The sequence below is a fragment of the Tamandua tetradactyla genome, chromosome 6, assembly GCF_023851605.1.
Source record: "Tamandua tetradactyla isolate mTamTet1 chromosome 6, mTamTet1.pri, whole genome shotgun sequence".
In the NCBI taxonomy this organism is placed as follows: domain Eukaryota; kingdom Metazoa; phylum Chordata; class Mammalia; order Pilosa; family Myrmecophagidae; genus Tamandua; species Tamandua tetradactyla.
In genome coordinates, this window is record NC_135332.1 from 76,931,478 (window position 1) to 76,948,766 (window position 17,289).

At 41.9% G+C, this 17,289-nt stretch overlaps 1 protein-coding gene and 1 long non-coding RNA gene across 6 annotated transcripts in view; one reads left to right on the plus strand and one right to left on the minus strand.

Annotated features, from left to right (window-relative positions):
• Nucleotides 1–3,880: 3,880 nt before the first annotated feature.
• Nucleotides 3,881–6,852, minus strand: LOC143688434 (uncharacterized). 4 transcript variants are annotated; one of them, XR_013177999.1, is made up of 5 exons: nucleotides 6,406–6,852; nucleotides 6,133–6,338; nucleotides 5,371–5,790; nucleotides 4,429–5,212; nucleotides 3,881–4,030 (listed from the first exon to the last, which is right to left on the minus strand). It is a non-coding gene; the product is annotated as an uncharacterized LOC143688434 (long non-coding RNA). The 4 variants fall into 4 exon arrangements; XR_013177996.1 differs by having other exon boundaries at nucleotides 6,133–6,306; nucleotides 6,406–6,850; XR_013177997.1 differs by having other exon boundaries at nucleotides 4,753–5,212; nucleotides 6,133–6,306; nucleotides 6,406–6,847.
• Nucleotides 6,604–17,289, plus strand: part of LOC143688433 (uncharacterized) — a 33,013-nt gene continuing 22,327 nt past the window's right edge. Inside the window, exons 1-2 of one of the 2 annotated variants that reach the window (XM_077166331.1) lie at nucleotides 6,605–7,085; nucleotides 7,724–7,933. In XM_077166331.1, coding sequence (XP_077022446.1) covers nucleotides 6,660–7,085; nucleotides 7,724–7,738 — 441 coding nt within the window. In that variant the 5' untranslated portion in view covers nucleotides 6,605–6,659 and the 3' untranslated portion in view covers nucleotides 7,739–7,933. Of the gene's footprint in view, nucleotides 7,086–7,723; nucleotides 7,934–17,289 lie in introns of those variants that run through there. The other variant, XM_077166330.1, reaches the window with a different exon arrangement.

Here is a 17,289-nt window from a genome sequence, read left to right on the forward strand (position 1 = left end):
TTTCTTTGAAATCTCTCAGCCAGTGAAACTTTCTTTGTCTCAGCACTTTCATGCACTTTTGGTCAAGCAGGCTCTCTCGATCCCTTGATGCTGAGTTCTGGCTTATGCCAGGAGTAGTGTTCCATGTTTCCAGGCAGATTTGCACAGCTGGGAAACATGTCCCACATGGGGGAAGGGTAGACATTCACCTGCTGACTTGGCATAGAGAGGACAGGGCACATCTGAACAACAGAAGATGATCTACTGGGGGGACTCTCAGGACTAACTTTAAGGATGTTTTTTCTGTCCATTTCAGGAATCATGTTCTTAGGCAGGAACATCGAGATTGAGTATTTGATCAACAATGTCGACATTCTCACCTGCTTGGGAGAATTTCAGACTGTCTCTGTAAGGTTTAGGAGGTGAAAGAGAGAAGAGGCAGACCAAAAAACCTTAGAGTGAGCAAGTTTATTCCTGTGCTCCCAGGAAGAGCTCACAGAACTCAAGATAGGGAGTTGTGAGCTTGCTGCTGGGTCCTGGTGCTGGCGGATTTTAAGCAAGGGGTTTAGGTGACAGCTAGAAGGGGCAGAACATTTTACACAGTTCGAGTCATGGTGACCTTCCCTGTTCCCCCAACCTAACAGTCTCCAAATGGGGATGTTGAATGTTTCCTCTTTTGCCCCAGTCCCCAAGGGGGCCTCGGAACATTTGTTTCTTCAATGCTCAAATTATTCACGGATTTATTAAGGCATCATACTGACCTGGACCAACTAACAATATCTCACACTGAATTAAGGATTCCGTGAACTCATGGTAGACAGCCAGTCGGTCTAAGAAATTGAAATTCAGAAATCCATTGCCCAAGCATCTGCTACAATAGCACCTTTTCCCAGGTACTTTGTGCATTGGTGTGTCCCTCACGCCTTTCTTTGGAACACTCAGCTCCAAGCCCGGTGCATCTGGTGCATTGATCCCCTTTGCAAACCCTGTGTACACCAAAGAAAACCAAAATTGGAGCCTGTGAAACAAATGACAGTCATAGCCAGGCACCCCAGGGCCCCATCTCACCCAGAAGTCGACTGACCCACCCCCTGATTAAACTCCGCCTGGCTGGCAAGGCGATCTTGGTGATTCTTCACACACATACACTCTGTACTTGGTGTACAACCAATGGCGGATACTATCATTCCATTGTTGAATATTGATCACCATAATCATTTCTCAAACTGCTACATCACCTAAGGAGATGCAAAAAAAAAGTAAAAAAACAAACATATGTTATCCCTGATCCACCCCAGTCATTTACCACTATAATTTCCAAACACACAATTTGCATTAATCATTGTCCACCCTACCATTGTTATTTACTCTTTGTCCACTATTTTTTAACTCACCTCTCATAGTCTGCATAGGAGGAGCAAGGAAAAGTAAGTTTTCACAATTGCACAATCACACAGTAAAGGTTCTGTGTTTTAGCACTCATCTTCTAGAATCAAGGTTACTGGATCATCACCCAACAGTTCCAGGTAATCCCCTCCAGCTGGCCCATTATGCCATAAATGCACAGTGGAGTCCCATATAGGGCATAAGAATCACCTCCAGGATAAAACCTGATCTCTCTTTGAAATCTCTCAGCCACTTTCTTTGTCTCAGCACTCTCCTGCTCTTTTGGTCAAGCACACTTTCTCAATCCCATGATACTGAGTCCTGGCTCATCCCAGGAGTAGTGTTCCATGTTTCCAGGCAGATTTGCACAGCTGGGAAACATGTCCCAGGTGGGTGGAGGGTAACCATTCACCTGCTGACTAGGCCTAGAGAGGACAGGGCACATCTGAACAACAAAAGATGATCAATGGGGTGGACTCTCATTACTAACATTAATGATGCTTGGTCTACCCATTTCAGGAATTAGGTTCTTAGGGAGTAACACCAAGATTGAGTATTTGGTCAAAGATGTCACCATGCTCACCTGCTTGGGAGAATTTCAGATCATCTCCAAATGGGGATGTTGAATGTTTCCTCTTTCATTCCAGTCCCCAAGGGGACCTCAGAACATTTGTTTCTTCACTGCTCAAATTATTCAGGGATATATCAAGGCATCGCATTGACCTCGACCAACTAACAAGATCTCACTCGAATTGAGGATTCCATGAACTCACAGTGGACAACCAGTTGGACCTTAAGTTGAAATTTGGAAATCCATTGCCCAAAGCATCTGCTAGAATAGCACCTTTTCCCAGGCACTTTGTGTCTTGGCGCCTCCCTGTTGCCTTCCTTGGGAACCCTCATCTCCATGCCTGGTGCATCTGACACATTAGGCCCCTTTGCAAAACCTGTGTACACTGAAGCAAACTGAAATTGGAGCCTGGGAAACAAACAGACAGTCATAGCGAGGCATCCCCGGGTCCCATCCCACCCAGAAGCCAACTGACCCCCCACCTGATTGAATGTCGCCTGGCTGGAAAATTGATCTGTACATCTCACAGAACTGGGGGTGCAGAGTGAGAGGGTGTGGACCTGTGGGATTCTTGCACGGTGGGTGGAAATGTGCCACTCTGTTGTGGCAGCGAATGCAGGGGCTGTAGACTGTGTATAACGAATACGGGTCACAGTGGGTAATAGGGCATGCCTGCACGATGTGGTGTTGTGTGGTAGACCCAGCCAACCAACCGTTCCTGGTCGTAGCAGCAAGGAGGCTGGCATCGTGGCAGGCAGATGTGCCTGTGTCTCTGGGAATCCGAGGAAGGCTCTGGAGCCCCTCATTTCCAAATGATCCCAGGCCTTCTGGTGTGCTGAGAACCGATTCCTGCGGCCACCTCTAAGGGCATCTCTCACCTCCTCACTAGGGCCTGACACTCTAGGCCCCATCTTGGGAACTGGCTGCCATTTCCAGTCAGAGTGGAGGGAATTGGAGACAGTCTGGACTGATCCCAGATGGCTGGGTGAACCAAACATGCCCCTCACCATGACTGAATGTTGCTTGAATGTGCCACAGCGTGCCAGGTGGGACCTTCTGACACCAAGACTACTGTGCCATATGAAGCACCTGCAAGGTCCAAAACTGGAGTCTGGCACCCGGCAGGTGGTGCACACAGTCCAGGTGGTCCAGTGGCAGGAACGGCACCATTGCAGTTACCAAAGGATGGGTGGGGTGGCTGGATGAGATGGGAGGGGCCAGACAGATCAGAGGGCAAGGGACAGTGGTGAGGCGCTAAGCTTGGAACAGAAAACATGACTTTTGTTGGGTGGTCAAGCATGCCTCAAGCCTCCTCCTACCCCTCGCCTGGCCTGACCTGTCCAACTCCTGACAGTCCACTGGCAGACAGGGACCCGGGTGGACAGGGCATCCAGCGGGCTTTGCCAGGGAGGGACCAAAACAGTTGTTCAGCCACAGGCTGGACAGGCCGGCAGGTCAGGGGCGATACCAGATTTGGAGACAAGTTTGGGAAATGCAGGATGACCCAGGCAGCTGTAGTCAAGTGCAGTGTGCAGGGTGGGGGAAGAGGTGTGGGACAATCTGGGGGTCAAACAGCGCTGGGCTGCTGGGCTGTCCCAATATGACACATCAGTGCAGCCCTCACCCGTGCAGTTTCTTTGAGCTACTGGTAGCACGATCTTGCATAGGAAATGTCCCCATCTCGTTTGATCTCAGAAGCTAAACAGAGGCATGCATGGTCAGTATTTGGGTGGGAGTCCATTTTGGTATTCCGGGTGTTGCTGTGGTTTGTTCATTTCTATTTGTATCTTTTACATGTGATGATGTTTTGACAGGATATATTTCAATGACAGCCTAGTGGGGAATCAAATGAGGAAAAACTTGCCACACCTGTGTCTCAGTGTACAGGATGAGGAAACTGAGAGCTTTGCAACTGAAACTGGATAAATTCAGCACGTGTTATTTTGTTTTTTTCTCCACTTTTTAATATTTTTGGTGAATCTTAACACACATACACTCCATGCATGGTGTACCACAAATGGCGGATAATATTATTCCATTGTTGAATGTTGATCACCATGATCATTTCATAGTTTCACAGACTACTGCATCACCCTAGAAAAAGATGAAAAAGGAAAAATAAACAAACATACATACAGTATCCTGATCCATTCCTGTCATTCATGGCATAAACGCTCAGTGCAGTCCCATATACTGCATAAGAATCACCTCCAGTATAACACCTGGTCTCTCTTTAAAATCTCTCAGCCACTGAACCTTTCTATGTCTCAGCTCTCTCATGCTCTTTTGGTCAAGCAGGCTTTCTTGATCCCTTGATGCTGAGTCCTGGCTCATGCCTGAAGTAGTGTCTCATGTTTCCAGGCAGATTTGCACAGCTGGGAAACATGTGCCATGTGGGGTTGGGTAGCCATTCACCCTCTGACTTGGCCTACAGATGACAGGGCACATTTGAACAACAAAAGTTGATCAATGGGGGAACTCTCAGGACTCACTTTAAGGATGCTTGGGCATCCCCTTGGTGGCCTGACATGGTGACCTCCTGCAAGTCACCGGCGGGCAGGGGCCTGGGCAGACAGGGCAGTCGGTGGGCTTTGCCATGTATGGCCTGGAGAAGTTGCAGGGATGCAGGCTGGACCATCTGGCCTGTAGGGGGCAGAGCCAGTTTTGTAGAGGAGTTTGGGAAATGCAGGATGACCCAGGCACCCACAGGCAAGTGGTGTGTGCAGTGTTGGGGAACGGGCACTGCATTGTCTGGTGGCTGAACAGCCCTGCACCGTGAGGAGTGTCTCAAGATGAAGCATCAAAGCAGCCCTCACCAGCACAGGTTCTTGGAGATGCCAGTAGTGGGACCTTGCATAGCAAATGTCCCCATCTCGTTTGATTTCAGAAGCTAAGTAAAGTCATGCATGGTCAGTATTTGGATAGGAGTCTGCTTTGATATTCCGGATGTTCTAGTGGTTTGTTCATTTCTATTTGTATTTTTTGCATGTGAGATGTTTTGACAGGATATATTTCAGTGACTTCCCATTGTGGAATCAAATGAGGAAAACCTTGTCACACCTTTGTCTCAGTGTGCAGGATGGGGAAACTGTGAGATTTACATTTGAAAGTGGATATATCCACAGATCTGTCTCTTGTTTTTTTCTTCATTTTTTAATATTATTGGTGAATTTCCACACACATACATTCCATGCCTGATGTACCACCAATGGCAGATAATATCATTCCATTGATAAATATTGATCACCATGATCATTTCTCAGACTTCTGCTTCACCTTAGAAGAAGACAGAAAAGAAAAATTAAAAAACATACATAGGGTATCCCTGATCCATCACTGACATTCACCACTAAAATTTCCAAATACACAATTTGCATTAATCATTGTCCACCCTACCATTCATTTATTCTTTGTCCACTTTTTTTTTTACTCACCTCTCATGGCCTGGATAAAAGGAGCAAGGGAAAGTAGGTTTTCACAATCCCACAGTCACATAGTAAAGGTTCCATCTTTTGGCAGTAGTCTTCCAGATTCAAGCTACTGGAACATCTCCCAACAGTTCCAGGTAATTCCCTCTAGCCAGCCCATTATGCCATAAATGCACAGTGGAGTCCCATATAGTGCATATGAATCACCTCTGGAAAACATCTGATCCCTCTTAAAATCTCTTGGCCTCTGAAACTTTCTTTGACCCAGCACTCTCATGCTCTTTTGGTCAAGCAGGCTTTCTCAATCCTTTGATTCTGAGTCCTGGCTCATCCCAGGAGTAGTGTCCCATGTTTCCAGGCAGATTTGCACAGCTGGGAAACATGTCCCATGTCGGGGGAGGGTAGCCATTCACCTGCTGACTTGGCCTAGAGAGAACAGGGCACAACAAAATATGATCGATGGGGGGGACTTTAAGGAGACACTTTAAGGATGATTGGGTCTATCCATTTCAGGAATTAGGTTCTTAGGGAGGAATGCCAAGATTGAGTATTTGGTCAAAGTTGTCACCCTTCTCCCCTTCTTGGCAGAATTTCTGATCGTCCACAAATAGGGATGTTGAATGTTTCCTCTTTCACCCCATTCCCCAAGGGGGCCTCAGAGCATTTGTTTCTTCACTTCTCAAATTATTCAGGGATATATCAAGGCATCACACCTATCTGGACCAACTAACAATATCTCACACCCAATTGAGGATTCTGTGAACTCACGGTGGACGGTCAGTCAGTCCACTATATTGAAATTCAGAAATCCGTTGCCCAAAACATCTGCTACAATAGCGCCTTTTCCCAGGTGTTTGTCTCTTGGCACCTCCCTGAAGCGTTCCTTTGGAACCCTCAGCTCCACTCCCGGTGCATCTGGTGTATTTAGCCCCTTCGCGAACCCTGTGTACTCGGAAGCAAACCAAAATTGAAACCTAGGAAACAGACAGTCGTAGCATGGCAGCCCAGGATCCCATCCCACCCAGAAGCCGATTGACCTACTGCCAGAATGAACGCCACAGGCTAGCAAGGTAATCCATATAGCACACAGACTGGAGTTGGGGAGCGAGATGGTGTGGGCTTGTGGGGTGCTTTCACAGTGGGAGCAACACGTGCTCCTGTCATTGCCGCAAATGAAGAGGCTGCAGTCTCTGCGTCACAAACGCGGGCCACAGTGGGTCAGAGGCCTGGGCCCTTGTGAGGTGGTGCTGTGAGGGAGACCCCGCCCACCAACCGTCCCTGACTGCAGCAGCAGTATGGGCGGTAGCAGTGCCGGCAGAGGCACCCCCTCTCCGGGAATCGGAGGCATCCTCTGGTGCCCCACCTTTCCAAACAATCCCGGGCCTTCTGTCATGGCTGTTCCCGATACCCATGGCCAGCTCCAAGGGCATCTCTCTCCTGCCACCGAGGGCCCAACTCTCTATTCCGCACCTCGGGTCCTGATTGTGGTTTCAAGCCAGAGTGGAGGGGATCAGAGCACCAATTTCGCCCAAGACATCTGGGCGAACCGGACACGCACCTCACAACAACTGTCTGTTCTTGAATGCGCTACAGGGTGCCAGGTGGGATTTTCCATCCCCAAGACTAGTGAGGCTCCTGCGAGGTCTGTAGTCGGAGTGTGGCACCTGTCAGGTGGTTCACCCAGCCCAGATGGTCCAGCTGCAGGAGCGGCGCAGTTGCAGGTAGTGGAGGATGGGTGGGGCAGCTGGACAAAATGGGAGGGGCCAGATGAATCAGAAGACAGTGGACAGTGATGAGACGAGGAACTTGGCGCAGAGAATTTGCTTTTGTTGGGTAGTCAAGCATGCCTGAGGCCTCCTCTTTCCCACCGCCTGACCTGACCTGGCGTGCTCCTGCCAGGCCATCGGCAGTCAGGGACTAGGGTGGGCAGGGCAGACGGCGGGCTTTGCCAGGTAGAGCCTGGAGCAGTTGTTCACCCACAGTCTGGACTGTACGGCCGGTAGGGGACAGTGCCGGTTTTGCAGAGGGGTTTGGGAAATGCAGAAGGACCCAGGCAGAGGCGGGCAAGTGGGGTGTGCAGGGTGGGGGAAGGGCCCGGGGACGTCCAGGGGCCAAACAGCACTGGGCTGCAAGGAGTGTTACAATTGACACATCAGTGCAGCCCTCGACAGCGCAGATTCTTGGAGTTACCGGTAGCGGGACCTTACGTAGGAAATGTCTCCATCTCGTTTGATCTCAGAAGCTAAACAGGGTCATGCATGGTCAGTATTTGGATGAGAGTCTGCTTTGGTGTTCCATGTGTTGTAATGGTTTCCTCATTTCTATTTGTATTTTTTTGCGTGTGATGATGTTTTGACAGGATATTTTTCAATGACTGCCTAGTGGGGAAACAAATGAGGAAAACTTGCCACAACTGTGTCTCTGTGTGCAGGATGGGGAAACTGAGAGCTTCGCAATTGAAAGTGGATATATGTACCATCCTGTCTCTTGTGTTTTTTTTTTAATTCACTTTTTAATATTTTTGGTGAATCTTCAAACACATACACTCTATGCCTGGTATACAAGCAATGGCGACTAATATTCCATTGTTGAATATTTATCACAATGATCATTGTTCAGAATGCTGCATCACCGTATAAGAACACAAAAAGAAAAATTAGAAAACATACATGCAGTATCCCTGATCCATCCCTGTCATTCACAAGTATAATTTCAAAATACACAATTTGCATTAATCTTTGGCCACCCTACCATACATTTATTCTTTGTCCGCTTTTTTTTTACTCAATTCTCATTGCCTGGATAAAAGGAGCAAAGAAAAGTAGGTTTTCACAATCCCCCAGTCATATAGTAAAGATTCTATCTTTCACCAGTCATCTTCCAGAATCAAGGCTACTGGAACATCTTCCAACAGTTCCAGGTAATTCCCTCCAGGCAGACCATTAAACCATAAACACACAGTGGAGTCCATATTGTGTGTAAGAATTTCCTGTAGGAAAACACCTGATCTCTCTTTGAAATTTCTCAGCCACTGAACCTTTCCATCTTCGTGGAAACTATCTAATCAAAAGTTACCACCCACAATTGGTTGGGTCACATCTCCATGGAAACAATAGAAAGATGCTACCCAGCAATACTTAACAAGAATTCAAGGATATGGCTTTTCTTGGGTACATAATAACTTCAAATAGCACAGTGTTCAACATTTCTATTTCAAATATATTGGAACACATGAAAGTAGGTGAAGCAGCAGGCATTCCTCATAAATAATGTAAGGGAGGAATCACATTGCAATTGATTTGGCCAGCATCACCCTAATGCCAAAGTCATATAGAGTTAAGTCAAAAAAGTTTTTAATTGTTGATTTTTGAACCAGGATCTAAATCAAGTACTGCCATTAAAATTACTTATTATAGGGCCACGGTGGCTCAGCAGGCTGAGTTCTCACCTGCCATGCCAGAGGACCCAGGTTCGATTCCCGGTGCCTGCCCTTGTAAAGAAAAAAAAATTTACTTATTGTAACTCAAGTTTAGAATACATATTAATATGACTCAATGTTATCAATTTAAAGAACAGATTGGCCAAATTAATATATGCATTTTATAATACTGATAATATTAAACAACCATAGCTATTATAAATAAATAAAGGACAAACTACTGTAACACTTCAGAATCAGTATAATAAAGTCTTACATTAAACATTGTATTTCTTGGTGAAATTTCTGTACATTTTAACACAAGTGAACAGAAAAAAGAGATGCAAAATCCACAATATTTTTTCTTTATAGACACTGTATTGTCAAACCTGGCCAGAGTTAGAGATAGGAAAATAAATATAGAGTGTATAATAGTGGAAGATTATCAAAAGAAGATGTGATTACCTGCATAACATGTAGAGAAAAATGATACAGAATATGATGTAAATAAGAGCAGATGACAGAACTACTCAGTGAAAGAATAAACTTTAAAAATCAACATATGAGAGATGGCCACGTTGCCAACTTAGGAAGGTCTGGGATTTAGTTTGTCCTCCAGAACAGCTACTAAATAACCAGAAACAGTCTGGAACACTCCTGGGGCCATTTCAGTGATGGGACACACAGCATACCTCAGTCTGGACCAGTTGGACCAGCTGTGAGTCCCCCAAGAACCATGAGTTCCCCAAGCCATGGTGGCTGGTGCCCCTCACTCACAGGCTGCTTCCCAGAGGGGAAAGGAAAGGGTCTTCACCAGTAGCAGGGGCTGAGCACAACTAAGCTTCATGTGTGGGATGAATTCACAAATTCTGACTACTAAAAATAGGCCCCAGCTCAGGTGAACCTGGTCAAAGTGGAGGTTGCTGATTTTTGCCCTGGTGCCAAGGGGGCACAGTTGACAGAAAAAGAAAAAAAAGAAACAGAGGTTTTTGTGACTGTGTTTCTTCAAAGACTTGATTGCCTTTGGATACAGCTGCAGGACTTCTCGGGCTGCAGCTGCCCAAGGTATAGGCAGAAAAAAAGCTTGTTTGAGACCTTCCACAGGGGAGGACTGAGGCCCAACTCAGGTGGAATCCCTCCCTCAAGGAAGTCAGACCACAGGGCTTGGAGATATGAAGCCATTAAAACCAGCCTACAACCTCTCCTCTGTCTCCACCATACCTACAGCAGGGAGAGTCTGCCAAAGTTAAAGGTACCACATCATCTTATGCTGGTGAGACCTGCAGGCAAATAAGTGCCACATACTGGGTAGGATAAGAAAAACAGAGCCTAGAGACTTCACAGGAAAACCTTTCAACCTGCTGGGTCTTACCCTCAGGGAAAACTGATGCAGGTGACTCTTTCCTCCTGACAGGAGGCCAGTTTTGTCTGGGAAAATCTGGCTGGAATCTATAATACCTAAGTAGACCTTCCCAAGGGTTAGGGTAAAAAGGCACCATATGGGCAAGGCAAGAAACAAGAAAATAAGAATGGAAAAATTCTCCTCTGTTATAACCTAAGCTAGTGGTCCAGCAAAAGCTGAAGTGAATGTCAAAGAACAGACAGACAACAAATTCATCCAGCAAGGAAACCTTAGGTAAAAGAAGCAAAAACAATCTCCAGAATAAACTAATTAAGGTAATTAAATGCCTAGACATCAGCAAAAAATAACAAATTACACTAGGAAAATTGAAGCTATGGCCCAGTCAAAGGAACAAACCAATAATTCAAATGAGATACAGGAGCTGAAACAATTAATTCAGAATGTATGAACAGACATGGAAAACCTCATCAAAAATCAAATCAATGAATTGAGGGAGGATATAAGGAAGGTGAGAAATGAACAAAAAGAAGAAATTGAAAGTTTGAAAAGACAAATTACAGAACTTTTGAATGAAAGACACAGTAGAAGAGATGAAAAAAGAAAACAATGGAAGCCAAAATGTTAGATTTCAAGAGACAGAAGGTAGCATTATTGGATAAGAGGATAGAACATCAGAAATTTGACAAGCAAAATAAAATATAGGGAAAAATGGAAACATATGAGCAGGGACTCAGGGAACTGAATGACAATATGAAGCACATGAATATACATGTTGTGGATGTCCCAGAAGGAGAAGAGAAGGGAAAAGGAGGAGAAAAACTAGTGGAGGAAATTATCACTGAGGATTTCCCAACTCTTATGAAAGACTTAAAATTACAGATCCAAGAAGTGCAGCATACCCCAAAGAGAATAGATCGAAATAGACATACTCCAAGATACTTACTAATCAGAATGTCAGAGGTGAAAGAGAAAGAGAAAGAGAAATAATCTTGAAAACAACAAGAGAAAAGCAATCCTTCACATATGAGGGAAGCCCAATAAGACTATGTGTAATTTCTCAATAGAAACCATGGAGGCGAGAAGACAGTGGTATGATATATTTAAATTACTAAAAGAGAAAAACAGCCAACCAAGAGTTCTATATCCAGCAAAATTGTTCTTCCAAAATGAGGGAGAAATTAAAACATTTTCAGACAAAAAAATCACTGAGAGAATTTGTGACAAGAGACCAGCTCTGCAAGAAACACTAAAGGGAGCACTAGAGACAGATATGAAAAGACAGAAGAGAGAGGTGTGGAGAAGAGTATAGAAAGGAAGACTATGAGTAAAGGTAAAAGGAAGGAAAATTAGATATGACATATAAAATCCAAAAGGCAAAATGTTAGAAGAAAGTACTATCCATGCAGTAATAAAACTAAATGTTAATGGATTAAACTCCCCAATCAAAAGACATAGACTGGCAGGATGGATTAAAAAACAGGACCCATCTATATGCTGTCTAAAGGAAGCACATCTTAGACCCAAGGATAAACATAGGTTGAAAGTGAAAGGTTGGGAAAAGATATTTCATGCAAATAACAATCAGAAAAAAGCAGGAATAGCAATACTAATATCCAACAAATTAGACTTTTAAATGTACAACAGTTAAAAGACACAAAGAAGGACACTATGTATTAATAAAAGGAACAATTCAACCAGAAAGCATAACAATCATATGTTTATCCACTGAGCCATAATGTTCCAAAATATGAGGCAAACACTGAAAACAGAGAAAAGAGAAGTAGACACTACCGTAATAGTTGGAGACTTCAATTCCACACTCTAATCAATGGACAGAATATCTGGACAGAGGATCAATAAAGAAACAGAAAATTTGAATAACACAATAAATGAACTAGAATTAACAGATATTTACATAACATTACACTCCACAACAGTGGGTACACCTTTTTTCTCAAATGCTCATGGATCATTCTCAAGAATATACCGTATGCTGGGCCACAAAGTAAGTCTCAATAAATTTTAAAAGATTGATATCAGGCAAAATATTTTCTCAGATCATAAGGTAATGAAGTTGGAAATCAATAGTAGGCAGAGTGCCAGAAAATTCACACATATGTGGAGGCTCAACAACACAATATTAAACAATCAGTGAGTCAAGGAAGAAATAACAAGAGAAATAAGTAAATATCTCAAGGCAAATGAAAATGAAAACACAACATGTCAAAATTTATGGCATGCAGCAAAGGCAGTGCTAAGAGGGAAATTTATTGCCCTAAATGCCTATATAAAAAAAGAAGAAAAGGCAAAAACCAAGGAATTAACTGTCCACTTGGAAGAACTAGAGAAAGAACAGCAAACTAACCCCACAGCAAACAAAAGGAAATAAATGATGAAGATTAGTACAGAAATAAATGAAATTGAGAACATAACACAACTGAGAAAAATCAACAAAACCAGAAGCTGGTTCTATGAGAAAATCAGTAAGATTGATGGACCCTTAGCAAGGGTCTGACAAAAAGAAGAAGAGAGAGATTGCAAATAAATAAGATCAGAAATGGAAGAGGAGACAAAATGACTGACTCCACAGAAATAAAGGAAGTAATGACAGGATACTATGAACAACTTTATGCTAAAAATACGACAATGTAGATGAAATGTACACCTTTCTAGAAAGGCATGAACAACCAACATTGACTCAAGAAATAGATGACCTCAACAAAACAATCACAAGTAAAGAAATTGAATCAGTCATTAATAAGCTCCCCAAAAAGAAAAGTCCAGGACCAGATGGCTTCACATGTGAATTTTACCAAACATTCTGGAAAGAATTAGTACTGATCCTGCTCAAACTCTTCAAAAAGATTGAAGAGGAGGGAAAGCTACCTAACTCATTCTACGAAGCCAACATCACCCTCATACCAAAGCCAGACAAAGATATTACAAAAAAAGAAAACTGCAGACCAATCTCTGTAATGAATATAAATGAAAAAATCCTCAACAAAATTCTAGCAAATCGAATCCACAACACATTAAAAGAAATATACATCATAACCAAGTAGGATTCATCCCAGGTATGCAAGGATGGTTCAACATAAGAAAATCAACTAGTGTAATGCATCATATCAATAAATCAAAGCAGAAAAACCACATGATCATCTCGCTTAATGCAGAAAAGACATTTGACAAAATTCAACATCCTTTCCTGTTGAAAATGCTTCTAAGGATAGGAATAGAAGAGAACTTCTTCAAAATGATATAGGGAATATATGAAAAACCCACAGCTAACATCATCCTCAATGGGGGAAAAACTGAAAACTTTCCCCCTAAGATCAGGAACAAGACAAGGATGTCCACTATCACCACTGCTATTGCACATTATGTTGGAAGTTCTAGCCAGAGCAATTAGGCAAGAAAAAGAAATACAAGGCATCAAAATTTGAAAGGAAGAGTAAAACTCACTGTTTGCAGATGATATGATACTATATGTTGAAAACCCTGAAAAATCCACAGCAAAACTAATAGAGCTAATAAATTAGTACAGCAAAGTGGCAGGTTACAAGATAAACACTCAAAAATCTCTTGTGTTTTTGTACACTAGTAATGAACAATCTGAGGGGGAAATCAAGAAAAGAATTCCATTTACAATTGCAACCAAAAAAATAAAATATTTAGAAATAAATTTGACTAAAGAGACAAAGGATCTATGCAAAGAACACTACAAGAAGTTGTTAAAGAAAATCACAGAAGACCTAAATAGATGGAAGGGCATACCTGTTCATGGATTGGAAGACTAACTATAGTTAAGATGTCAATACTACCTCAACTGATCTGCAGATTCAGTGCAATACCAATTCAAATCCCTAAAACTTACTTTTCAGATATAGAAAGACCAATAACCAAATTCATCTGGAAGGGTAGGGTGCCCCAAGTAGCTAAAAGTATCCTGAGAAAAGAAAAGTGAATTTGGAGGTCTCATGCTACCTGAGGTGTATTATGGTGTATTATGAAGCTACAGTGGTCAAAACAGCATGGTACTGGCATAAAAATAGATATACTGACCAATGGAATAGAATAGAGTGCTCAGATATAGACCCTCTCATCAATGGACAATTGACCTTTAAGGCCTAAGGCATTCGAGCCAACTCACCCAGGACAGAACAATCTTTTCAATAAATGATGTCTAGAGAACTGGATATCCATATGCAAAAGAATGAAAGAGGACCCATATCTCACACTGTATACAAAACTTAGCTCAAAATTGATCAAAGACCTAAACATTGGATTTAAGATGATAAAACTGTTAAAAGAATAAAATGTAGGGAAATAATGTATAAATTTTATACTAGGAGGCAGTTTCCTAGACCTTACACCCAAAGCAAGAGCATTGAAGAAAGATATAAGTAAATGGGAACTCCTCAAAATTAAACACTTTTGCACATCAAAGAACTTCATCAAGAAAGTAAAAAGACAGCCTACACAATGGGAGACATTATTTGGAAATGGTTTATCTGGTAAAGTTCAAGTATCCAGAATATATAAAGAGACTGTTCAACTCAACAACAAAAAGACCACCAACCCAGTTACAAAATGGACAAAAGACTTGAACAGACACTTCTTCGAAGGGGAAATACAAATCACCAAAAGGCATATTAAGAGATGCTCAATTTCCCTGACTATTAGAGAAATGCAAATCAAAACCACAATGAGATATCACCTCACACCCACCAGAATGGTCATTATCAATAAAACAGAAAATGACAAGTGCTGGAGAGGATGTGGAGAAAGAGGCACACCTATCCTCTGTTGGTGGGAATGTCAAATGGCACATCCACTGTGGAGGGCAGTTTGGCGGTTCCTCCAAAAGCTAAACATAGAGTTGCCATATGAGCCCACAATACCATTGCTAGGTATTTACTCACAGGACATGAGGGCAAGGAAACAGACAGACATTTTCACACCAATGTTTGTAGCAGTAATAGTTACAATTGTGAAAAGAAGGAAACAGCCCAAATGTCCATCAACAGACGAGTGGCTGTTGAGAGTCCATATGATGGAATATTATGCAGCAGTAAGACAGAATAAAGTTATGAAGTAGGTAACAACATGGATGGACCTTAAGGATATTATGCTGACTGAGGTTAGCCAGAAACAAAAGGATAAATACTGTATGGTCTCACTGATATGAACTGACACTAGTGAATAAACTTGGAGAATTTCAGTTAAGAACAGAAACCATCAGGAGATAGAAATAGGGTAAGATATTGGGTAATTGGAGCTGAAGGGATACAGATTGTGCAACAGGACTGAATGTGAAATCTCAGAAAAGGACAGCACAATACTACCTAACTGTAATTCAATTATGTTAAAAAACTGAATGAAACTGAATGTGAGAATGATCTAGGAGGGCTGGGGGCACAAATGAAATCAGAAAGAAAGCTAGATGATAAAGACTGAGATGGTATAATCTAGGAATAACTAGAGTGTATAATGATAGTGACTAAAAGTACAAATTTAAAAAAATGTTTTTGCATGAAGAGGGACAAAGAAATGTTAATACTGCAGGGTGCTGAAAATAGATGGCTATTGATATTTTAAAATTTTACCTTATGTGTGAGACTTAAGCAAAAAATGTTTATTTGGTACAAAATTTATATTTTGATGAGTGCATTTCCAAATATGACTTATGTAGATAGCTTAATTGAACACCATAAATACATGGAACCTTGAGTAGGACATGAGATTTTGTTTGGTTTGTCCAGAGTGATGCCCTGATAAATCCCAGAGTGATTTGAACAGTGAACAAAAAGTATTTGCAAAATCTCCTTCAGGGAATGGTGAGAAAGGGGGAAAATTCAACTTCCCCAAGTTGAATTCTTGATATTCTCACAAGCAGTGTGGACAATCAAAGCTATAGGCTGAAAGCCCAATCTTGGGGCTTGTTCATATGAAACTTAAACCCACAAAGGATAGGTCAAGCCTACTTAAAATTAGGCCTAAGAATCACCCCCAAGAGAACCTCTTTCGTAGCTCAGATGTGGCCTCTCTCTCCAGCTAACACAACAAGCAAACTTACCACCCTCCCCCTGTCTATGTGGGACATGAATCCCAGGGGTGTGGACCTTCCTGGCAATGTGGGTCAGAAATCCTAGAATGAGCTGAGACTCAGCATCAAGGGATTGAGAAAACCCCTTGAATGAACTGAGACTCAGCATCAGGGGATTGAGAAACCTTCTTGACCTAAAAGGGGAAGAGTGAAATGAGACAAAAATAAGTGTCAATGGCTGAGAGATTCAAAACATAGTTGAGAGGTTATCCTGGAGGTTATTCTTATGCATTAAATATACATCACCTTGTTAGTCAAGATGTAATGGAGAGGCTGGAGGGAACTGCCTGAAAATGTGGAGCTGTGTTCCAGTAGCCATGTTTCTTGAATATGATTGTATAATGATATAGCTTTCACAATGTGACTGTGTGATTGTGGAAACCTTGTGTCTGATGCACCTTTTATCTACCTTATCAACAGATGAGTAAAACATATTGAATAACGATGAATATAGGGGAAACAAATGTTAAAATAAATTTAGAGTGAAATGCTGGTGATCGATGAGTGAGAGGAATGGGATATGGTATATATGAATTTTTTTCTGTTTTCTTTTTATTTCCTTTTCTTAATAGATGCAAATGTTCCAAGAAATGATCATAATGGTGAATATGCAACTATGTGATGATATTATGAATTACTGATTATATATGTGGAATGGATAGATAAAAAATTATGAATGTTTGCATTTGTTTGGTGTTTTTTGTATTTATAAAAAATAAAAAAATAATAAAAAATCAACATATGCATTAATATATATTTCCAGTTAATTACATAATAATTTAGCAGAAGTAGTACTAACAATAGCAATGAAAATATTTAATTTTCACTGACTAACCCTAGGATAAGTTGAACAAAATTTTGTGAAGAAAATTGCAATATATTCTTGGTGAGCCTAACAAAACATTTAAACAATTAGAGTATAGCACATATTTATTGTTGTAAAAATAATAAAAATACTAAATCTTCCCCAAACAATGTGAAATTGGGTCAATTCCAATCAGTAGTTTTTAGTGAGAAAATGTCAAGGCAATTGTAAAA